At 45.0% G+C, this 24,798-nt stretch overlaps 1 protein-coding gene across 1 annotated transcript in view; it reads left to right on the top strand.

Annotated features, from left to right (window-relative positions):
- The window catches only part of TDRD6 (tudor domain containing 6), a 176,361-nt gene that overhangs the window by 67,400 nt on the left and 84,163 nt on the right, over positions 1–24,798 (top strand). Inside the window, exon 4 of the mRNA XM_077485168.1 lies at positions 22,231–24,384. Within this exon, the coding sequence (XP_077341294.1) occupies positions 22,231–24,384 (2,154 nt within the window). The remainder of the gene's footprint in view (positions 1–22,230; positions 24,385–24,798) is intronic.

The raw sequence follows: 24,798 nt of genomic DNA, 5'->3' as shown, positions 1-24,798 counted from the left end.
ATAGATTTAATTCTTCTATTCAAGACCCTGCTACCAAACCTGAGCGACGCAGTCTTCAGCCCACGCATATTATCTGACCACGCTCCTTATTGGATAGTACTTACAATGTGTTCCCCTCCGCCTTCATATATGTGGAAACTCAACCCTTTTGGTTGACAGTTGTTCCAGATATGGAGGGAGTACGGGATGAATGGGAATTTTTTTCCTGACTGCCCCATGGTTAAACAAAGGGATCCTGAGTCTTATACATCCTGACCAAACTGGGTTTATGCCAGCTAAAAACATGGCATTTAACTTATGCAGACTCTTGCTGAACATGAACAGATTGGCTCCAGAGTGGTAGTGTCCCTAGACGCTGGCAAGGCATTCGACTCAGTGGCATGGAACTTACCTTTGGGAATGCCTAGCCCAGTTTGGCTTTGGACCACATTTCATTAAGTGGATCCAGCTCCTCTACTAGGCTCCAGGATCTTGGTCAATGGTAGAGTCTCAGATGCTTTCCTTCTGGCTAGAGGCACACACCACGGGTGCCCCCTATCCCCCTAAATGCTCTTGCGGTACAACCTCTAGCTACGTCCCTCTGATCGCATCCTGGGATTAGGGGCCTGTGCAGTGGTCAATTAGTGGAGACAGCTTATATGCGGATGACATGCTCCGTTATTTAGAGGATGCTAGCCCCTCTCTAACAGCAGCTGTCACGTATCAGATAAGACCAGAACTGTGTGGACTGCAACAGAGGAAACCCAAACGTGTATAAGTGAAATATGATTTATTAAAGAAAGTGAATAAATATGAATACAACCACACAGTGCAATAAACCAACCAACAAAGACCCCCAAACAACAACAGACAGATATGTACAATAAATGGGAAATGCAAGTACCGTAAACGATAGGCAGGCCAGGGTCATACACAGAGGATCAGCAAATAAACAAGGGCAGTCCGGAATCAGAGTCACAAGCCAGGCCAAGGTCATACACGGGGAGATCAGCAAATGGGGTAAGGAACACAGGACAGGGAGAGGATGGATGGATCAGACTTCAGGACAGGAATAATGGTAACAGGTGGGACAGGGTTGGGACCAGGACAGGGAAACAGGATCAGAGCCACGGGTCACAGGTTCAGGGTACAGGAACAGGTTCAGGATCGCAAGCAGCAGGTCAGGGCACAAGGAACAATACCGAGGCAAACATATGACTGCTTGCCAGCTATTTATAGGCCTGTGATTGGCCTCAAGTGACACCTGATTGCAGGAGGTGCTGCCTGCTCCATACTGCCAGGATCCATCCGCTGGTGGACGCCAGTACTGCGGCCCAAAGATGATCTAGCATCAGCAGGGAAAAGCTCTCCTGACAGCTCAAAACTGACAGGAGACACCTGCTGGTGGACCTCAGTACTGCACGCCAAGAGACAGATATTATCAGCGGATGGAACATTTCCTGACAGTACCCCCCCTCAAAGGAGCGGCCTCCGGACGCTCCAACTAGCTGCTGCTGGGACAAGTCCATGGCATCAAGCTGGGCAACAGGCAGAGTCATAACAGGTTTAGCAGCAGGCACATCAAGCGAGGCAGCGGGTACATCAAGCTGGGCAGAGGGCACAGGCACTTCAAGCTGGTGAAATGGGCACCGCAGGCTGGACAGCGGGCACCGGCACTTCAGGCTGGACAGCGGGCAGGAACACCTCAGGCCGGGAGGCAGGCACATCAGACCGGGAGGCTGCAGGGCAGGCACCGGGACGGCAGGCTGGAAGGCATCGGACTGGCAGGCCGGGACATCAGACTGGAAGGCATCGGACTGGCAGGCCGGGACATCAGACTGGAAGGCATCGGACTGGCAGGCCGGGACATCAGACTGGAAGGCATCAGACTGGCAGGCCGGGACATCAGACTGGAAGGCATCAGACTGGCAGGCCGGGACATCAGACTGGAAGGCATCAGACTGGCAGGCCGGGACATCAGACTGGAAGGCATCAGACTGGCAGGCCGGGACATCAGACTGGCAGGCCGGGACATCAGACTGGCAGGCCGGGACATCAGACTGGCAGGCCGGGACATCAGACTGGAAGGCATCAGACTGGCAGGCCGGGACATCAGACTGGAAGGCATCAGACTGGCAGGCCGGGACATCAGACTGGAAGGCATCAGACTGGCAGGCCGGGACATCAGACTGGAAGGCATCAGACTGGCAGGCCGGGACATCAGACTGGAAGGCATCAGACTGGCAGGCCGGGACATCAGACTGGAAGGCATCAGACTGGCAGGCCGGGACATCAGACTGGAAGGCATCAGACTGGCAGGCCGGGACATCAGACTGGAAGGCATCAGACTGGCAGGCCGGGACATCAGACTGGAAGGCATCAGACTGGCAGGCCGGGACATCAGACTGGAAGGCATCAGACTGGCAGGCCGGGACATCAGACTGGAAGGCATCAGACTGGCAGGCCGGGACATCAGACTGGAAGGCATCAGACTGGCAGGCCGGGACATCAGACTGGAAGGCATCAGACTGGCAGGCCGGGACATCAGACTGGAAGGCATCAGACTGGCAGGCCGGGACATCAGACTGGAAGGCATCAGACTGGCAGGCCGGGACATCAGACTGGAAGGCATCAGACTGGCAGGCCGGGACATCAGACTGGAAGGCATCAGACTGGCAGGCCGGGACATCAGACTGGAAGGCATCAGACTGGAAGGCATCAGACTGGCAGGCCGGGACATCAGACTGGAAGGCATCAGACTGGAAGGCCGGGACATCAGACTGGAAGGCATCGGACTGGAAGGCATCAGACTGGAAGGCCGGGACATCAGACTGCAAGACATCAGACTGGAAGGCTGGGACATCAGACTGCAAGACATCAGACTGGAAGGCCGGGACATCAGGCTGGAAGGCCGGGACATCAGGCTGGAAGTAGTCATGCTGGAAGGCCGGGACATCAGGCTGGAAGTCCTCAGGCTGGAAGGCCGGGACATCAGGCTGGAAGGCCGGGACATCAGGCTGGAAGGCCGGGACATCAGGCTGGAAGTCGTCAGGCTGGAAGGCCGGGACATCAGGCTGGAAGTCGTCAGGCTGGAAGGCCGGGACATCAGGCTGGAAGGCCGGGACATCAGGCTGGAAGTCGTCAGGCTGGAAGGCCGGGACATCAGGCTGGAAGTCGTCAGGCTGGAAGGCCGGGACATCAGGCTGGAAGTCGTCAGGCTGGAAGGCCGGGACATCAGGCTGGAAGTCGTCAGGCTGGAAGGCCGGGACATCAGGCTGGAAGTCGTCAGGCTGGAAGGCCGGGACATCAGGCTGGAAGTCGTCAGGCTGGACGACCGGGACATCAGGCTGCAAGGCGTCAGGCTGGACGACCGGGACATCAGGCTGCAAGGCGTCAGGCTGCAAGGCCGGGACATCAGGCTGCAAGGCGTCAGGCTGCAAGGCCGGGACATCAGGCTGCAAGGCGTCAGGCTGCAAGGCCGGGACATCAGGCTGCAAGGCGTCAGGCTGCAAGGCCGGGACATCAGGCTGAAAGGCCGGGACATCAGGCTGCAAGGCGTCAGGCTGGAAGGCCGGGACATCAGGCTGCAAGGCGTCAGGCTGCAAGGCCGGGACGTCAGGCTGCAAGGGGTCAGGCTGCAAGGCCGGGACGTCAGGCTGCAAGGCCGGGACGTCAGGCTGCAAGGCCGGGACGTCAGGCTGCAAGGCCGGGACGTCAGGCTGCAAGGCCGGGACATCAGGCTGCAAGGCCGGGACATCAGGCTGCAAGGCGTCAGGCTGGAAGGCCGGGACATCAGGCTGCAAGGCGTCAGGCTGGAAGGCCGGGACATCAGGCTGCAAGGCGTCAGGCTGGAAGGCCGGGACATCAGGCTGCAAGGTGTCAGGCTGGATAGCAGGCAGATGATTGGCAGAATCAGGAGGGTGATCAGGTTCGGCTGGCATGCAGGCAGACTGGAGCAGGTTGGTTGGTGCGGAGGCAGGTTGCGTTACTGGCAGGATCAAATGGGTAGGAAAGAACTTCCGTTTCTTTTTAGATTTAGCTACTGAAGGCCTGTAGGTAGCTGCAGAGCTATAGGTAGGGGATGAAGAAGACTGGAGAGAAGGGTTGGAATATGGCAGGGAAGAGGTAAAAGTGGCTGGGGGAAGTTCTTGAGGGATAGTGGGCCGTAGTAAAGAGGCCGTTGGATTAAAGGCAGGATATGTGCAGCAGGAAGAAACAGGGTATTGATATTTGGTGGGGAGTAGAGTATATTGGGCTGAAACTGAGGTTGCCATAGGTGATGGAGGAAGAGACTCTTGGGCAGGCGGGTGTTTGGTAGCAGAGAGGGTAAGTTGTGGGCTGGCTGTGGCCGATTGCAAAATACCAGACCATGCTAAAAGTAGTGGTTGTACAAACTGCGGGTTACAGACTGCCTGTCTAACAAGGGATTGTACGGAATCAACACATTCTATTATCATCTGTTGGGAACAGGCTGTGTAATGCTCAAAAAAGTAAGGGGAATCATCTTCCAGAAGCCATACCAGTGATGCGACTTGATTAATACTGAAGGGGGGAGAAAAATCATCCTGGCCCTCTGGGATGCAGGGCAGGGCCAGCTCTGTGCAGATTTTAATTAACGGCTGAACATCCCCAAACAACATACAGCCCTGATCAACCCAGGAGTGAGCTAAACGAATGGTTTCCAACAGCTGATCACTGGTCCACCCTTTCAGTGTCTGGCGGAGATAGTCACCACTCTCAGACGCCAACAAAGCATAATAACGGATTACCTCTAAATTCATTTCAGTAAGCAACCTGAACCAAGATGGTTCCTCTGTGTAGCCACTTCTGGTCAGGGATGGCCTCGGTATTCTGTCACGTATCAGATAAGACCAGAACTGTGTGGACTGCAACAGAGGAAACCCAAACGTGTATAAGTGAAATATGATTTATTAAAGAAAGTGAATAAATATGAATACAACCACACAGTGCAATAAACCAACCAACAAAGACCCCCAAACAACAACAGACAGATATGTACAATAAATGGGAAATGCAAGTACCGTAAACGATAGGCAGGCCAGGGTCATACACAGAGGATCAGCAAATAAACAAGGGCAGTCCGGAATCAGAGTCACAAGCCAGGCCAAGGTCATACACGGGGAGATCAGCAAATGGGGTAAGGAACACAGGACAGGGAGAGGATGGATGGATCAGACTTCAGGACAGGAATAATGGTAACAGGTGGGACAGGGTTGGGACCAGGACAGGGAAACAGGATCAGAGCCACGAGTCACAGGTTCAGGGTACAGGAACAGGTTCAGGATCGCAAGCAGCAGGTCAGGGCACAAGGAACAATACCGAGGCAAACATATGACTGCTTGCCAGCTATTTATAGGCCTGTGATTGGCCTCAAGTGACACCTGATTGCAGGAGGTGCTGCCTGCTCCATACTGCCAGGATCCATCCGCTGGTGGACGCCAGTACTGCGGCCCAAAGATGATCTAGCATCAGCAGGGAAAAGCTCTCCTGACAGCTCAAAACTGACAGGAGACACCTGCTGGTGGACCTCAGTACTGCACGCCAAGAGACAGATATTATCAGCGGATGGAACATTTCCTGACAGCAGCACTAAATGTGATGTAACAATTCAGACTCTACTTGGGTATGAAGATCAATTGGGACAAATCCCAGATCCCTTCCCTTAGTTTTAGGGACCCCAGCCGATGCGCAAGCCTCCTCCCCCTTAATTTGTGTCAGCTCCAAGAAATACCTTGACATTATAGTCACTCGCTTTCCAGAAGAATGTCAGATTAAACCTAGAACCTCTATTTGCAGTTTTAAAAGCTAAAACGTCGGCGTGGACTAGACTTCCTTTGGGCGTCATGGACTCCGTCAACCTAATCAAAATGGTTCTGCTACCCAAATTCCTGTATGTCCTATGGCACGCACCAGCATATATACCATTGCGGATCCTTAAAACTCTGGACGCTATTCTGAACTCCTTCGTGTGGGGAAACACTCGCCACAAATTGTCCTGGCAAGTGCTGAAAAACCCCACGGATTTAGGGGGCACGCTTCCTAATTTTAACCTGTACTACTTGGCAGCTCAATTGTCCCATTTTTCCTATATAGACAAAGGGGACAAAGACCGGTATCTAGCTTTGGTGTGCGCCCCATTTCCCGAATTACCACACACCCTTTTCATCTCCTTTTTAGAGACCCGGGGCGACCCATGGACTCTGGGAAATCGTAAAGGATTGTTATATCATTAGTAGAACAATTTAATGGTTCAACATAGCAAACACCCAATAGAGAAGGCACCACATCTCTGAGAATTGAAGCATAAATCAAGAACTAGGGAGGGAGAAAGGGGATTTTAAGGGTGCAGGCATTAACTGAATCATAACAGACGTTATTAAACTGATTACAAAATTATATCACAAATATTTATTTAGTTCAAAATTAAAATTCATTAACAGTTACAATAATGAAGTATAAAAACATACGGTGGACAGTACAATATAGTGATTGTTCTCATTAACCACTACAATACAGGGCACTTTCGCCCCCTTCCTTCCCATCCCAATTTTCAGCTTTCATCACTCTCGCACTTTCAATGACAATTGCGTGGTCATGCTACACTGTACCCAAATGAAATTTTTAACATTTTGTTTGCACAAATAGAGCTTTATTTTGGTGGTATTTATTCACGACTCCGTTTTTTTATTTTTTGTGATATAAGTGCGAAAATTTGGGAAAAAAACTATTTTCTTTTTTCTATTTTAAAAGAAATCCAAAAAAAACTAATTTTGTCAGACATTTAAGCCAAAATGTATTCTGCTACATGTTTTTGGTGAAAAAAAATCAGTTAAGTGTATAATAATTGGTTTGTGTGATCACGGACATATGTACGCAAATGATCATGTACAGATGTGTGCAGGTGTTCACGTACATATGTGTGCAGATAATCATTGCAACATGTGATTTTAGTGGAACATATGTGGGGGACGTGTGTTTTATTATTTGGGGACATGTGTGTTTTGGGGACGTGTGGTGACATGTGTGTTTACACTGTGTGGTGATGTGTGTATTACACTAGAGACTGGTGATCAGTTAGTAAAAAGCTGTAAAAACAGCTCATACTCACTGATCATCAGCCGGCTGCAGCGATCTGCTCTCCTCTCCTCAGCGATGACTTCTGTGTGAGGAGAGGAGCCGCCGATTGCCTAGCAACCGGCTGTTTACATCACATGACGGCCGTGATTGGACACAGCCGTCATGTGATCAGGAGGGCCAATCACAGAGCCCTCCTGCTGATCCGAGATGCGCCGTGTCCGGGTGACACGAGCACATCGGGATCGCGCCGCTGCGCGGGCACGCGATCCCCCCTCCTTCTGAAGGATGTTCCTGAACGTCCTTTCAGAAGGAGGTGGCTCCCACCCGGCCGTATATGTACATTGGCTGGGTGGGAAGTGATTAAACACACACTATCCCAACATGTTTCGCAGAGATATTTGCTTCTTCAGGGGAGTGTGGATCTTTCAAAAAATCTAAATCAAAATACAGAATAACATAATAACAAAATATTGTCATAAACATAATAAATATACATGTGCAGACTTAAGAAGAAAAAAAAAAGAAACTTTTATACAGTGCCTTGCAAAAGTATTTGGCCCCCTTGAACTTTTCAACCTTTTGCCACATTTCAGGCTTCAAACATAAAGATATAAAATTTTTATTTTTTGTGAAGAATCACCAAGTGGGACACAATTGTGAAGTGGAACGAAATCTATTGGATTTTTGAAACTTTTTTAACTAATAAAAAAATGAAAAGTGGGGGCGTGCAAAATTATTCGGCCCCCTTGCGTTAATACTTTGTAGAGCCACCTTTTGCTGCGATTACAGCTGCAAGTCGCTTGGGGTATGTCTCTATCAGTTTTGCACATCGAGAGACTGAAATTCTTGCCCATTCTTCCTTGCAAAACAGCTCGAGCTCAGTGAAGTTGGATGGAGAGCGTTTGTGAACAGCAGTTTTCAGCTTTTTCCACAGATTCTCGATTGGATTCAGGTCTGGACTTTGACTTGGCCATTCTAACACCTGGATACGTTTATTTGTGAACCATTCCTTTGTAGATTTTGCTGTATGTTTGGGATCATTGTCTTGTTGGAAGATAAATCTCCGTCCCAGTTTCAGGTCTTTTGCAGACTCCAACAGGTTTTCATTCAGAATGGTCCTGTATTTGGCTGCATCCATCTTCCCCTCAATTTTAACCATCTTCCATGTCCCTGCTGAAGAAAAGCAGGCCCAAACCATGATGCTGCCACCACCATGTTTGACAGTGGGGATGGTGTGTTGAGGGTGATGAGCTGTGTTGCTTTTACACCAAACATATCGTTTTGCATTGTGGGCAAAAAGTTGGATTTTGGTTTCATCTGACCAGAGCACCTTCTTCCACATGTTTGGTGTGTCTCCCAGGTGGCTTGTGGCAAACTTTAGACGAGACTTTTTATGGATATCTTTGAGAAATGGCTTTCTTCTTGCCACTCTTCTATAAAGGCCAGATTTGTGCAGTGTACGACTGATTGTTGTCCTATGGACAGACTCTCCCACCTCAGCTGTAGTTCTCTGCAGTTCATCCAGAGTGATCATGGGCCTCTTGGCTGCATCTCTGATCAGTCTTCTCCTTGTCTGAGCTGAAAGTTTAGAGGGACGGCCAGGCCTTGGTAGATTTGCAGTGGTCTGATACTCCTTCCATTTCAAAATGATCGCTTGCACAGTGCTCCTTGGGATGTTTAAAGCTTGGGAAATCTTTTTGTATCCAAATCCGGCTTTAAACTTCTCCACAACAGTATTACTGACCTGCCTGGTGTGTTCCTTGGTCTTCATGATGCTCTCTGCTCTTCCAACAGAACCCTGAGACTATCACAGAGCAGGTGCATTTATACAGAGACTTGATTACACACAGGTGGATTCTATTTATCACCATCAGTCATTTAGGACAACATTGGATCATTCAGAGATCCTCGCTGAACTTCTGGAGTGAGTTTGCTGCACTGAAAGTAAAGGGGCCGAATAATTTTGCACGCACCACTTTTCAGTTTTTTATTTGCTAAAAAAGTTTAAAATATCCAATAGATTTCGTTCCACTTCACATTTGTGTCCCACTTGTTGGTAATTCTTCACGAAAAATTTTAATTTTATATCTTTATGTTTGAAGCCTGAAATGTGGCAAAAGGTTGAAAAGTTCAAGGGGGCCGAATACTTTCGCAAGGCACTGTATTCTGAACCCACCTTTAACCATTATAAAGATGATATCATAGGGTATTTGTCCACCTCAACAAACACCCATAGCCATTTTGGATCGCAGGGGGCAAAAAAAAACGGCCAAGAACTATTAAATGATAAGGAGTTAATGTAGTCTTTTGGAAAGCTGGGTAAGTATAAATAAATAAATAAATAAAAATAGAATAAAAGGTTGCTAAAATAGAGCAACCTTTAGGGGGGTAAAAACCCTCCCAAATGAAGTAATGACATGCTTAAAATGCAAAAATACTACTAAATACTTAACATTGATCGAAAAAGTCGGAATATTAATGATCGCTTATGTTTTGAGAAAGCTTGTATACCCAAAAGGACACCAACCGGGCAGAGACTGAGATAAGAAATTTTTTTTTTTTTTTTTGTCAAAACCAAAAAACCAAAAATTACTATTAAATAAATTAAAGAAAAGAAGAAAAGCCTAAACAAAGAGGGTGTGTATATAAATGAATGGGAAAAGAATAAATGGGTGAAGCCCACCGAGAATTAGCATGCAAGGACTGACACAAAATGAGAATAAAAAGCAAGGAGAACCCATAGTGGTTTCACAAAACCTAAAATATGTGTTCAAAGATAAGACTAATGAGAGAAAAAAAAAATGTTTTTAATAATGAATGGAGAAACGAGAATGATTAAGCTACAAGAGAAATTGAAAAGAAAAAAAGGTGAAAACACACTGTAAGACAATCAGAACGGTAGCAGTATGGTAAAGATGAAACAAAAAACTTACTAGTGAATAATTAAATCTTGGAGATAAGCGTCACCCTTGGCTAGAGATAGCAGGGGATGACAGTGTAACGCTGGTCTTTTATATGCCCCGCTATCGAGCCGGCGTCTTACGTCACCGGCTCGATGCGGACAGAGCGCTAGTGTGCATGCTCGTCACCGGGAAAAGGCTAATAAGCCTACAAGCCCCATAGTGCCTCAGGCCGGAAGGCGAAAGAAGGGGGAAGTCACAGGCAACGTCACAGCCATAGCGAAAGAGCGGTGACGTGCGAGCCTGCAACCTCCCGATCAATCCCCCAGACGGGCACAGAGGAACAAGGGGAAGGAGGATGGATAGAAAGGAGGAGAGGGACGGCCCAAAGTGGCCGACCCCTCACGTCCATTTTGAGGGGAGCATCGCAGCGCTGAAGAGGGGCAGCGGCACTAGAAGGTGCCTATGCCCCCGGGCGTCCATGCGAGCGACAATGACAGGGAAACTGACAAGGTGGACAGCCGAGGGGGGTCCCAGAAATACAAAAAACACTAACAAAAACATCCAAAAATGGCAACAAATCCCACCGAATCAAGAGAAATCGACAAATTAAAAATACTCTCAAAACTGCACATTACAATATTGCATATAGTATTTAACCACTTAAGGACCGCCATGGCAATGTACGTCAGGCAATGTAAGACATGGCAATGTACGTCAGTGCAATGGCACCGACAGGCACAAGCACGTACATGTACGTGCTCGCCTTCCAGCGGGTGGGGGGTCCGATCGGACCCCCTCCCGCTGGATGCGGCGGTCCGTTTCGCTGCAGGAGCGATCCGGGATGAAGGGATGGCCGTTGGTTTCTGGCCATCCCCTCTCGATCGCTCCTTGCGAATGAGAAGCTTCCCCCGCTGTGTATAGTAAACACAGGCAGGGAGGAAGTGATGTCATTCTCGGGGCGGTCTTGTTGACCGGACTGCGGGGAGAACAGAGAAAGTAAGTGTGCACCAACACTACACTGACATGTAGGCACACAAACCCCCCCTCGATCGCTCCCCCGATTCCCCCCCCCCCCCCCCCCCCTCCCAGTCAGTGTCACTGATTGCAGTGATCATTTATTTACTGATCACTGTATTCAGTGTCAGTTGTGACAGTAAAAACTGTCAGGGCAGTTAGTGTTAGGTCCAGGGTAGCCCCCTACCCCCCCAATAAAGGTTTAACCCCCTGATTGCCCCTAGAGTTAACCCTTTCACCCCCTTTTGCCAGTGTCACGAAGCAATCGTTTTTCTGATCGCTGCATTAGTGTCACTGGTGCCGCTAAGTAGCTAGTTATTTTTTTAGGTTCACCGCCAGGTTTTTATAGTGCTAGGTACCCCGATATTCTACCCAATAACGGTTTTAACCCCCCGATTGCCCCTAGTTAACCCTTTCAACCCCTTTTGCCAGTATCACTAAACGATAGTTTTTCTGATCGCTGCATTAGTGTCACTGGTGCTGTTAGGTAGCTAGTTATTTTTTTAGGTTCACCGCCAGGTTTTATAGCGCTAGGTACCCCGATATACTACCCAATAATGGTTTTAACCCCCTGATTGCCCCTAGTTAACCCTTTCACCCCCTTTTGCCAGTGTCACTAAGCAATCATTTTTCTGATCGCTGCATTAGTGTCACTAGTGTTGCTAGGTAGCTAGTTATTTTTTTAGGTTCACCGCCAGGTTTTTATAGCGCTAGGTACCCCATATACTACCCAATAATAGTTTTAACCCCCTGATTGCCCCTAGTTAACCCTTTCACCAGCGATCATCGTATAAGTGTCACTGGTGACGCTGGATAGCCAGTTAGTTATTTAGGTTCCCCGTCAGGTTTTTATATAGCGCCATGGACCCCCATATACTACCTAATAAAAATTGGAACCCCCTGATTGTCCCTAGTTAACCCTTTCACCAGTGATCACCGTATAAGTGTTAGGGGTGACTCTGGTTCGTTAGTTTGCTTTTTATAGCATCAGGGCACCCACCATTTATTACCCAATAAAGGTTTAACCCCCTGATCACCCGGCGGGTGATATCAATTAGGTTTTAGGGTCAGGGTCTGCGTCGCCCCAGGCAGCACTAGGTTAGTGCCAGTAACGCCAACACCCACGTGCAAAGCATACACCTCCCGTAGTGGTATAGAATCTGAACAGATCAATATCTGACTGATCAGATCTATACTAGCGTCCCCAGCAGTTTAGGGTTCCAAAAAAACGCATTGTTAGCAGGATCAGCCCAGATACCTACTAGCACCTGCGTTTTGCCCCTCCGCCCAGCCCACCCAATTGCAGTATCGATCGATCACTGTCACTTACAAAACACTAAACACATAACTGCAGTGTTCACAGAGTCAGGCCTGATCCCTGCGATCGCTAACAGTTTTTTTGGTAGCGTTTTATATTTAAATCTTGAAGGCAGTGCTTGGTTTTCGGGATCCCGTACGCGGCTAGGCTCCCAAAAATTCCGTCATATGTGGTATCCCCGTACTCGGGAGAAGCAGCAGAATTTATTTTGGGGTTTAATTTCACTTGTGCCCATAGCATGTGTGAGCAATATATCATTTAGTGACAACTTTGTGCAAAAAAAAATATATTTTTTTTAATATTCCTGCAACTTGTGGCAAAATATAAAATATTTCATGGACTCAACATGCTTCTCAGTAAATAGCTTGGGGTGTCTACTTTCCAAAATGGGGTCATTTGGGGGGGTTGTGCTATGTTGGCATTTTATGGCCTTCGAAACTGTGATAGGTAGTGAGGAGTGAAATCAAAAATTTGCACCCTTAGAAATCCTGAAGGCAGTGATTGGTTTTCGGGGTGCCGTACGCAGCTAGACTCCCAAAAAGTCCCACATATGTGGTATCCCCGTACTCAGGAGAAGCAGCAGAATATATTTTGGGGTGCAATTCCACATATAACTATGGCATGTGTGAGCAATATATCATTTAGTGACAACTTTTTGTAAACTTTTTTTTTTTTTGTGTCATTATTCAATCACTTGGGACAAAAAAAAAATATTTAATGGGCTCAACATGCCCCTCAGCAATTTCCTTGGTATGTCTACTTTTCAAAATGGGTTCATTTGGGGGGGGGGGGGGGTTGTACTGCCCTGCCATTTTAGCACCTCAAGAAATGAGATAGGCAGTCATAAATTAAAAGCTGTGTAAATTCCAGAAAATTTACTCTAGTTTGTAGACGCTATAACTTTTGCGCAAACCAATAAATATACGCTTATTGACATTTTTTTTACTAAAGACGTGGCTGAATAAATTTTGCCCTAAATGTATGACTAAAATTGAGTTTATTTGATTTTTCTTATAACAAAAAGTAGAAAATATATTTTTTCTCAAAATTTTCGGTCTTTTTCCATTTATATTGAAAAAAATAAAAATCGCAGAGGCAATCAAATACCATCAAAAGAAAGCTCTATTTGTGGGAAGAAAAGGATGCAAATTTTGTTTGGGTACAACATTGCATGACCACGCAATTACCAGTTAAAGCAGTGCAGTGCAAAATTGTAAAAAGACCTCTGGTCCTTAGGCTGACAATTGGTCCGGGGCTGAAGTGGTTAATAAACATACACGTAAAACATGAAAAAGATGAAGTATAATTACAAAAAAAGGAAAATCCAAAATAAAATAAAACAATATATGAAGAAGAAATGTGAAAAAAGGGGGGGGGGAGGGAGGGAAAAGCGTATGTTTTTATACTTCATTAATGTAACTGTTAATGAATTTTAATTTTGAACTAAATAAATATTTGTGATATCATTTTGTAATCACTTTTATAATGTCTGTTATGATTCAGTTAATGCCTGCACCGTTAAAATCCCTTTCTCACTCCCTAGTTCTTGATTTATTGTTATATCATCACTGTAAGGTGTGGAGGTGTGGGAGGTGATGAGGCGCAAACTCAAGACTCCCTCCAAGCATAGTCATACAGCCCTATGGAATAATCCTTGCCTGGTTGAGCTCCTACAGATACCTGACCACGGTTTGTGGGCTACCAGAGGAGTTGTATACTTATCAGATCTTTAGTGTGGGAGGGTACTGAAATTGTTCTAGCAACTTAAGAATGATTTTGACCTTCCCAATGCCATGCACTTTCGTTACCTCCAGCTCTGCCACGCTCTTCAGGCCCAGTTTTGTGATACTCTTCCAAACTTAGAGCAATTATAAGATGCTGATCGCTGACATTACTAGTATAAAAAAATAAAAATAAAAAATCCAGTATATAAATAGTTTGTAGATGCTATAACTTTTATGCAAACCAATCAAACACATAGAATTTTTTTTTTACTAAAAATATGAAACAATACATATTGGCTTAAATTTTATAAAGAAATTTAGATTTTATATCAAAAAGTAAAAAATATTTATTAAATTGCCGGTCTTTTTTGTTTTTAGCGCAAAAAGTAAACTCATTGGTGGTCAAATACCACCAAAAGAAAGCTCTATTTGTGGGAAACAAATTACATAAATTTTATTTAGGTACTTTGTTGCATGACTGCTCAATTTTCAGTTAAAGTAATGCAGTGCCTTTTAGCAAAAAACGGCCTAATCAGAAAGGGGGTTAAATCTTCTGTAGGTCGAGTGGATAATAATCTGTGAGATTTACTTGAGGCAGGTCATACTGAATCGGTAAGATCTTTCTGAAGTAAGCCTTTATAGCAGATGGATGTTTGCTGATGTGGTGTCCAGGTTTTTAAGAAGCGCAAAAAAAAACCAATAAGTTTAACTTCTTAAAGACCGACCGACATCACAATAACTCTCCTGCGTGAATCGCCGTAGCTGTACGGTGGCTCAGCTGCGGGCGGGTGGTGCTCACTCCCACTGCAAGCTGCGGGGAGTGTAACAGCAGGCTGTGACATGACAGGGATCTACTGTTCCCAGTGGTCGGGAACAGTGATCTCTGTCATGTCCCAGAAAGCTCACCCTCACAAAGATACAAAACTCATAGCGAAAACGGTTAACCCCTTGAACGCCCCCTAGTGTTAACCCCTTTCTTGCCAGTGACATTTATACAGTAATCAGTGGAATTTTTTTCTTTTTTTTTTTTTTTTAGCTCTGATTGCTGTCAAAATGTCAGTGGTCCCAAAAAAGTGTCAAAAGTGTCTGATCTGTCGGCCGCAATCCAAGAAAAAAACGCAGATCACCGCCATTACTAGTAAAAAAATAATGTCATAAATCTATTCCCTATTTTGTAGATGCTGTAATTTTTGTGCAAACCAATCAATAGAAGAATACATATTTACCTAGACTGATGAAGAAATTTGTTTTGTTTTTAAAAATAAAAATGTGGGTATTTATTATAGCAAATACGGTAGTAAAAAATATATATATATTTTTTTTAATTGTCTCCCTTTTCTTTTTTGTTTATATAGCGCAAAAAATAAACGCAGAGGTGATCAAATACCACCAAAAGAAAGCTATTTGTGGGGGGGAAAAGGGACATCAATTTTGTTTGGGCACAGTGTCGCACAACCGCACAATTGTCGGTTAAAGCGATGCAGTGCAGAATCACAAAAAGTGCTCTGGTCATTAGGGGTTAATACCTTCCAGGGCTGAAGTGGTTAAAGAGCGACAATGCAATGGGCAGCCAGGGAAACTACAGCAGAATAACACTGGCCTCGCTTCAAAATGTTATAACAATTGCTATCAGCTTTTAAATGGCAAAAACCTCGGGGACCCTGGCATGCCTGTTTACAGCCCTGAGAAGTCTGAGTATTGTTCTCTGTCACAGAGGTGCATTCAGATCCCAGGGGTTGTTACAAAGCTAAATGACTTGCATATGCATGGAAACAAAAGACCTAGGGTGCAGGAAAACTGTCTGGACCAATCCGTAAAAATCTGAGATTTTTTACTCTAATAAAAGGCAGTTCTCTGCTAAAAGACTAGGTAACGGTAAATAGATGAATGTTTGATCACAAGCACAGTGGAGGTCCTCTGAAGAATTATGGAGTTGATTGTAAATATTGTTTTTTTTATGAGTGTTGGTTTTATGAGATGTGTTGTCCTGAACGTATGAGTGAAGTTTCCTCGGGTCTGTGTAATAAGTAGAAGAGGACCTAATCTCATATTGAGCGCTCTCCGACCTTTACTAAATATAAGGTCCATCGCTCTTGGCGTGTTTGATCTGTCCAAAGGGGTGTTTATGCACTTAAAGGGGTTGTAAACACCACTGGTACCTACAGGTAAGCCTATAATAAGTCTTACCTGTAGGTACTGTAAATATCGCCTTAACAGTTTAGGAGATATTCACTATATACGCTGCTGCGTACGTCGGCGCATGCTCAAGAAAACTACTCGCTGGTGCAGTTTCTTCAGGACCCGTGCTGTGACCAGCGTGCATTTGCAGGGTTGACGTCTTCAGGCTCTGGCCAATCACAGCGATGGAGCCTGTGAACCCTGGAAGATGTTGGCTGTGGGAGCTAAGTGTGGGCATTGTTCTAAAGTAAATATTTCATAATGAGCTAGTAATGTAATGCATACTTGCAGGCTTTTTTTTGTTGGAGGTTAACAATCTCTTTAAAACTGAGTTCCACCTAAAAATGGAACTTCAGCTTTAAGTGATGGTGACCCCCTGACATGCCACATATGGCATGGTATTTTTTTGGGGAGGGGGCAGATACCCTCTTTTTAGAGGCATCCAGCCCCCCGCTACCCCTCGGGGCTCCGCGGGCAGGAAGGAAGTTCACTTCTCCCCCTCCCTCCCTGCAATCTTCTGTGACACGTCACAGGTCCCTGAAGATTTCCCGGCCATTCTCTAGCGGGCGCCCACAGTTACAATGCCGGCACCACAGAGAGGAGGGGGAGCAGAGCTAGGCTTCATGAACCCGCATCGCTGGACCTTGGGACAGGTGAGTGATTAAGTCACCAGCTATACTTTTTGTAGCTGCTGACTTTTAAATGGGTGGAACTCTGCTTTAAGCACAGCAGTTTTTCAAGTGTGGCTTTTGGCTGGAGTACACTTGATTTATTTTATTTTTTTATATATTGGTGCAATTCATTTATAAAAGTGAATGGAGTTTTATTTGTAAATTCTGAATAGAGGGAAGCCCCTCCGAAACTTAAGCTTGGATTTTTCTGAACCCTTTTGCACATGAAGTGTGGGACTGCACTTTATTCCTAATGCACTTGATAGCACTTTATTTTTGAATTTGCACAAAAGGGTTGTTCCTTCTATGTATTAGCGCTGCCTTGTGTATTATATTCATCTATTCTGTTGTAAACACTGACCTGATAGGTGCTAGTCATTGTAAATAAATCGTTTCGTCCCTGGTGCAGGTGTTCAACCTATTACATTAAAATTGATGAGTCAGGTGTAGTTAGAAACTTTCATATTTTCACTGGACCTATGTTCCCTCCAGTGGATTTCTCCAACTCTCTAGAGAACCTCTCCCCCCTTCCCGCACTTATCAGGCATAGCATCTCGCTCTGGGACCATCTCGTGTAAAAATTACCTATACTTGGGTCCTAAGACCCCTTTTCCAGCAACACTGCTTTTCTGCCAGCTTCCCAAGTTAATACCTACGACTGTCGCATACCTGATAGGAGACTGAATTGATGAGGTTGGCCTCTCTTGCATTTCCAGCCCAGACCCCACTGAAGATGGTGCCAAGGGACAGGAGGAATAGGAGTGCTAATAAGTGTTGATTGCAAAACTTGCAACTAGAGATGTAGACTCTGAAGGTCAAGCAGGGCAACAGGTCTGAACAGAGACAATGCAGGGAAGACCTGTTCTGGGTACGTTGCTTGTTAGATCTCCCAGCAGGCTTGAAGCACGAACACAAAGCCAAAGCAGAGACAGAAGTGTACCGTATTTTTCGGACTATAAGGCGCACGTAAAAGCCTAAATTTTCTCCCAAAAACGACCGTGCGCCTTATAGTCCGGTGCGCCTTATATATGACCTGTTGACATCGCTGGAGTTCTTTGTTAACAGTATCTGTCATCTTGACGTAAACCTTCGGACTATAAGGCGCACGTAAAAGCCTAAATTTTCTCCCAAAATCGACCGTGCGCCTTATAGTCCGATGCGCTTTATATATATATGGAAATATCCATTTTATCAGCCGGTCGTTGCTAGTGCGCCTTATAATCCGGTGCGCCTTATAGTCCGATGCGCCTTATATATGGAAATATCCATTTTATCAGCCGGTCGTTGCTAGTGCGCCTTATAATCCGGTGCGCCTTATAGTCCGAAAAATACGGTAGTCAGATGGGCAACCAAGGTTAGCAATGAGATACAGAAGCATCAGGCAGAGAGGTGGCGAAGGGTGAGCCAAGGTCAGAAACCAATGAGCAGAAGCATAAACCGGACTCAAGGTCAGGTCAATAACAAGCTGGGTCAGCAACGGATATAATGCTAGCTAAAACCAGGGGACACAGGAATAGCTAAAGACCAGTCAGCACTGAAAGTGAGTAGGAACATCCCTTAACTAGCCAATCTGTGAGCAATACTATGCGCATAGCTGTGCACCCGACGTCCCACAGTAATTTACTGACAATGACCCATGGAATAATTACCATTGTAGGCTGTTACAACTCCTGTAATCTGACCCATGTATCCGAACACCAGACCCCCAATGTAGGCCCTATAAACCCCTACAAGGCACTTGTTTGAGACAGATTTTTTAATTTATATGCTCAAAGATTTTCCAGTATTTTCTCCTAGCCTATCATTTAGAGAAATTGCTTTTCCAAACAATGCCTTCGACTTGCATGGTTTCCCTCATATATTCGATTCTCTTACCTAACTCATCTGAATCTACCCCCCTATGGGGGAGAGCGCATCATTACTTGTGAGAGATGGCATAAATACTTAATTCTGACTCCTAAACTCAGTGACCACAAAGATACAAGAAAAAGGGTTTTAAATTGTTACTAGGTGGTTTAGATGTCTGTCATACCTTCTAGTGATTTCACACTTTACTGGAAACATGATGCACATATAGTGGGACTAAACCCATTCCGGGACTGGATTGCGGAAAGATATTGTCACTAGCCATGGTTTCCCTCCTTCTTTCCCCCTCTCCTGTACTAACCTTTATCACCTCCTTACAAACTGCCTATATCATGCCTCAGAATTACCGGGATTATATCCAAAGGCTGAGGTTTAATCAGACTGGTCTGTTTCTGAAACGCACTTAATTTTTGTTATTGTGTATATCCTAGTATAAATATTTTTCATAACTCATTTACTGTTTCAACTCAACACAGCCCTGTGTTGTACCCATCTCTGATATATCTTATCTTAGCTTTTTTTTTTTTTTTTTTGGTCCATTAAATCCAGATTGAACCAAAATTGATGGGTCAGCTCACTGACCATCGGTGTCCAACCAGTTCCAGCTTCGTTATACAGCATGAAAAGATCTGATCTATTCAGCAAAACAGAATCATGCAGCAAAATTTCATGGCCCCCAGAGAGCCCTGATCTCAACATTTATTGATTTGCACCAAAGCCATGGCGAGAGAAAATGACTTAATGTTTATTAGGATATTTTTAGATGGTAGGATTTTCGGATGTGGTGTTTAATACTATTAGGATGGGGACCATTAGCAGCACCCAATATAGACATGGAGGTTAGCAAATATATATCTCAATCTCTTTTGGCCAACATTGTGGTAACCTGGAGAGAGAGGTTCCGCAGAAACAACATCAAAGTGAAAAAGAATGTGATAGCCCTATGCTGAGGTGAATATAATTCCCCCCAATATTTCAGAAATAGAGCGTCACATAAAAATACCTCTTTTCTTTTAATAAAATAGCACCCCCCTCTGCAGTTCTTTATTATTACTAAAATTGGGCTCAGTAGTCACCAAGGCAATAATTGCAACTTCCACGGCACTAGTTGGCCCCAAAAAAAAGTTTTTGGAATACTGTAGGGGAGACACAAACAGACAGTGAAGTTAGAGAACTGTTGAAATGGTCAATTTATGGCAAATTTCTCACCTCTAACATCCCCCCCCCCCCACTTCCTCTAGCCAGAGGAAATGGTGGCAACACTATCCTACAAAAGCAATGTGTGTTCTCACAACAAAAGAAAACTGGTGTAGAACAAAACCAACTATACATGTTTCGCTCAAATAAAAAAAGCTTTCTCGAGTGTGTAAATAAAAACTGTGCACTGAATAATAGGAGTGACCAGAAAGCTATGCTTTTTGTTGTCTTCATTTTTAACCTCTTGAGATCCGCGCTATAGCCGAATGACAGCTACAGCGCAGACCTGCTTTGCTGGGACTACGTCTATTGACGTTGTCCCGTGCACGAGCGGCCTGCGCGCCCCCTGAGGGGCACGCGCGGCGCGCTCTGTGATCGGCGAGTCTATCAGACTCGCCTGATCACAGATCCGAGCAAGGGGTCGATCCCGATCCCTTACCACATGATCAGCTGTCAGCCAATGACAGCTGATAATGTGATACAACGGAGCCGGTAATCGGCTATTTTTCCTCCTCGCGCTGACAGCGTGAGGAGAGAAAAAAAAAAGCCGATCACCGGCGGCTGTGATCGGGACATCAGTCCCGATCACGGCCAGCGTATAAGTGCCCACCTGCCTCCTGCCAGTAACCCCCAGATGATTAATAAAGTGCCACACAGCAGTGCCACCCAGCAGTGCCACCCATCAGTGCCCATAGTGCCACCCAGCAGTGCCATACATCAGTGCCATCAGTGCCACCTATCAGTGCCCACAATCTGCCTCAAAAACATTGCTGCACCTCAGTGCCACATATCCGTGCCCATCAGTGTCATCTACCAGTGCCCATCAGTGCCGCCCAGCAGTGCCGCCTTTTAGAGCCACCTATCAGTGCCACCTATCAGTGCCCATCAGTCCCATCTATCAGTGGTACCCATCAGTGCCCCTTAGTGCCACCCATCCGTGCCACCCATCAGTGCCCATCTTTGCCCATCAGTGCCGCCTTATCTGTGCCCATCAGTACTGTCTTATCTGTGCCTATCGGTGCCACCTTATCTGTGCCTTTTAGTGTCGCCTTAACTGTGCTACCAGTGCCGCCTATCAGTGCCCACCAGTGCCACCTCATCACCTAATTTCAATGAAGGAGAAAAATGACCTGTTTGCAAAATTTTATAACAAACTATTAAACATGATTTTTTATTTTTTTTTATTTTGCATCTTTTTTTGTTTGTTTAGCAAAAAATAAAAATCTCAGCTGTAATTAAATAGCACCAAAAGAAAGCTCTATTTGTGGGAAAAAATGATAAAAATTTCATTTGGGTACAGTGTTGTATGCCCGCGCAATTGTCATTCAAAGTGCATCAGCGCTGAAAGCTGAAAATTGGTCTGGGCAAGAAGGGGGTTTAAGTGCCCAGTAAGCAAGTGGTTAAATAAATCTAACTAAACTGGACCAATCCAAAGTAAAAAATAAAAACGTTTTTGTTGCATTTTGGCTTTAAAATGTGCTTAGGTATTGTACTTCTTGACAAAGTAATGGGTGTAACAATCTAAATGGCTAACTACAGTAAGTTTGTAAGGAACAAAGCCCTTTCTTCAGATGGATAAAAGGACCTTGAAGGGTTCTTACAACCTCTGTTGCATTTAGCCAGTAGAAGTAACGTTTTCAGTTTTTGTTATTTTGAGAAAGTCTGATTATAGATCCATTCCATATCACAGGACCACACTTTAAAAGTAAGCTTTACTGGCAAATTACATAGGTTGCTAGTGGTAGACTGTACTTTGCACCTGAACCTATGTAGGATAAGCTTATTTTTCTTTAAGGCTGGCCTGCCTATAACCCTGAGACCTACAGTGATCCATTTAGAGTCGAGTTTTATTATCAGAGGTACATGCTCCACACATAAAACGTTAAACTGAAATACGGTTTACAGTTAGTTTAGTTTTTCTTAAAAGTCAATAATGAACCGACACAATGGGGTTGATTTACTAAAGTCAAATCCACTTTGCACTACAAATGCACTTGGAAGTGCATTCTCTGTAGATCTGAGGGGGGTCTGAAATGAGGAGAAGCTCTGCTGATTTTATCATCTAATCATGTACTAGCAAAAATGCTGTGTTCTATTTTCGTTGCATGTCCCCCTCAAATTTACAGCGACTCCACTTCCAGTGCACTTGTAGTGCAAAGTGGATTTGCCTTTAGTAAATAACCCCCACTGTATAGCTTGAGGTATGGTAGCAAATGTGTAGTAGGTGTGGTAGTATGGCTGAAGTGCAGCAGGTTAACATTTTTATTGGTTTATGCTTTCAGGAATAAGTGAGGAAGAGGGTGATCGGGGTATTGAGCATCTTGTGGAAAGCAAAGACGACCAAGCTTACGAAAAACTTGTGGAAACCATTACCCACAAAGATACCATAGCTGGAGATGTTTTTGAAACTGGCTATGAATGTCATGGTGGACTAATTGTATCTTATAGCAGCAGCCTGGAATATGACAATGATGACTATACTAAGCATGAATGTCTAGCTAAAGAGGAATTTGAAACTGGAGAGTCTGCAACTTACAAAGTTGTCATAGAAAGTGAAGAGCCAATAGATGATACCTTACAAGATCCAACACCTGAACATGTCCACAAAAGTGAAGACACTGAAAAAAGCAAAGTTTTTGTCTTGCCAAATGAAAAGGACATCTTGGAAGGTGAAAAACATTCAGCTTATGCATGTATTGTCGAAAACCAAGAGCTTATAATTAATGAGGATGCAGCTATCCAAATTCTAGCTACTGGAGTCCTTGCTGAAAATGAAGATGCAACCAATGTGGACACTGTGGAGGCTGTAGTGAGGGAAGTTGACAAAAGTGAAGAGGCTATCACTTTCGTGGGCAGTGTGGAGGCTTTAGAGTTCAGTGACACTGGTGTATGTGAGGCGGTTGAGGCCATTACTTACATGGACGAAGAAGACTTTTTAGCTATTGGTGAGCATCAAGAGTTTGAAGCTATCACATTTGTGGACCATATAGAGCCCATAGCTATTAGTGAACATGTTGAGGCTATCAGTTATGTTGACAGTACAGATGCTTTAGCAATTGGGGGACATGAAGTTATCACTTTTATGGACAGTGTGGAGTCTATAACTGATGGTGACATTGATAAATGTCAGGAGGTTGAGGCTATGACTCATGTGGACAGTGTAGAGGCAATGTTTGCTGACATTGATATGAATTACGACTTTGATGCTATCGCTTATGTGGATATAATAGAGGCTGTAGCTGTAAGTGTGGACACAGTAGAACCTGTAGTTGTTGATGACATAGTAGAGCCTGTAGTTACTGGTGAATATGTGGAGGTTGAGGACATAGTAGAACCGTTAGTTATTGGTGACCATGAAGAGGTTGAAAACAGAGTAGAGCCTATAATTACTGGTGAATGTGAAGAGGTTGAAGACAGAGCAGAGCCTGTAGTGATTAGTGAATGTGAAGAGGATGAGGTTGCCACTTTTGTGGACAGTGTAGAGGCTGTAACTACTGGTGACATTACGGAATGTGAGATGGTTGAGGCTATCACTTATGAGGGCAGTGTAAAGGCTGTAGCTGTTGGTGACATTTGTGAACATGAAGGAGTTGTAGATATCATTTATGTGGACATGGTGGAGGCTGTAGCTACAAGAAACACAAATGAAAGTGAAGAGGTGGAGGCTGTCACTTTCATGGACTGTGTAGAGCATGCAGCTGTTGGTGACATTGAATGTGTAGAGGTAGAGACTGAACATTTTTCAGACATTGATGAAATTGAAGAAAGTGAGACTATAAATTACATGGACAGTGCAGAACCTGAAGCTGGTAACACTGGTGAGAGTGAAGAGGTTAAGGATTTTACTTATGTGACCAGTGAAGTGGCAGTAATTGTTCCTGACACTGGTGAACCTCAAGCATTTAAAGATTTCACTTCTGTGGACAATGTAAAAACTGTAGCAGTTCATGAAATTGGTGAAAGTAAAAACTCTGGGGGTGATATTGATACTGCAGTGGAAACTCTGGTTGTATCTAGCCAAGTTACCGTAGGACCTGAAGGAGCTCTAGTGAGAGATGACCAGTTACAAAGAGAAGCTGACGCTACTGGGGAAGGTATTGTAAAAAGTGAAGAAACTGTTGAGGGTGTAGGCATCATGTGCTGTGAAGATGTAGTGAACTCAGACATAAAAATGGAGGAGGTTTTCAAAACGGGAGACTTCACAGGAATTACAAAGCTTGTGAGGAGTGAAGACTGTGGGCCTAATGAGGACACAAAGGAATGTGAAGAAACTTTGGGTTCTCGAGATGTTACGGAAACTTTGGAAGCCAAACAATTGAAACAAGTTTGGGAACGTGAAAATTATGTATCGAATGAAGACCTCAGAGAGAATACTATTCCTGAGATTACCAGAGATGTGGCATTACAGCACAGCGGTCAGCAATTTCAAGAACAAGGTATTTGAAATGCTTATCTTTTGTTGCATATTCAGCCCCCGTGCGAAACTTAAAATTAAGCTGCTGTTTTTCAATTTCTCGTTTTTTTTTTGGGTGGAGGGGGGTTTACACTTTACTGATAGTTTTATCCAATTGAATTTAAATATTTCAATAACTAGGGTATAAAATGCACTTACTGCAGGATTTAGAAGTATTACATTGTTTTTTCCTTGTTCCCTTGGTTTTACCAAAAGAAGCATCTTACTATCATTCGTTCAAACATAACAGCAGGAGCCATTGGCTCCTGCTGCTGTTAATCACAGCCAGTAAGGAGGGAGCAGGGGGGTGGGGCCAATTCCAGCCCTTTGTGCCAAACTCAGTAAAACCTTGAGGCGCTAGACCCAGACCCCACGTCATAGGGACAGCAGTAATGTT

The sequence above is a fragment of the Lithobates pipiens genome, unplaced genomic scaffold, assembly GCF_037356315.1.
Source record: "Lithobates pipiens isolate NorthernLeopardFrog02 unplaced genomic scaffold, aLitPip1_a1.2 Scaffold_18, whole genome shotgun sequence".
NCBI classification, from domain to species: domain Eukaryota; kingdom Metazoa; phylum Chordata; class Amphibia; order Anura; family Ranidae; genus Lithobates; species Lithobates pipiens.
This window is presented reverse-complemented; position numbering and strand designations above follow the sequence as displayed.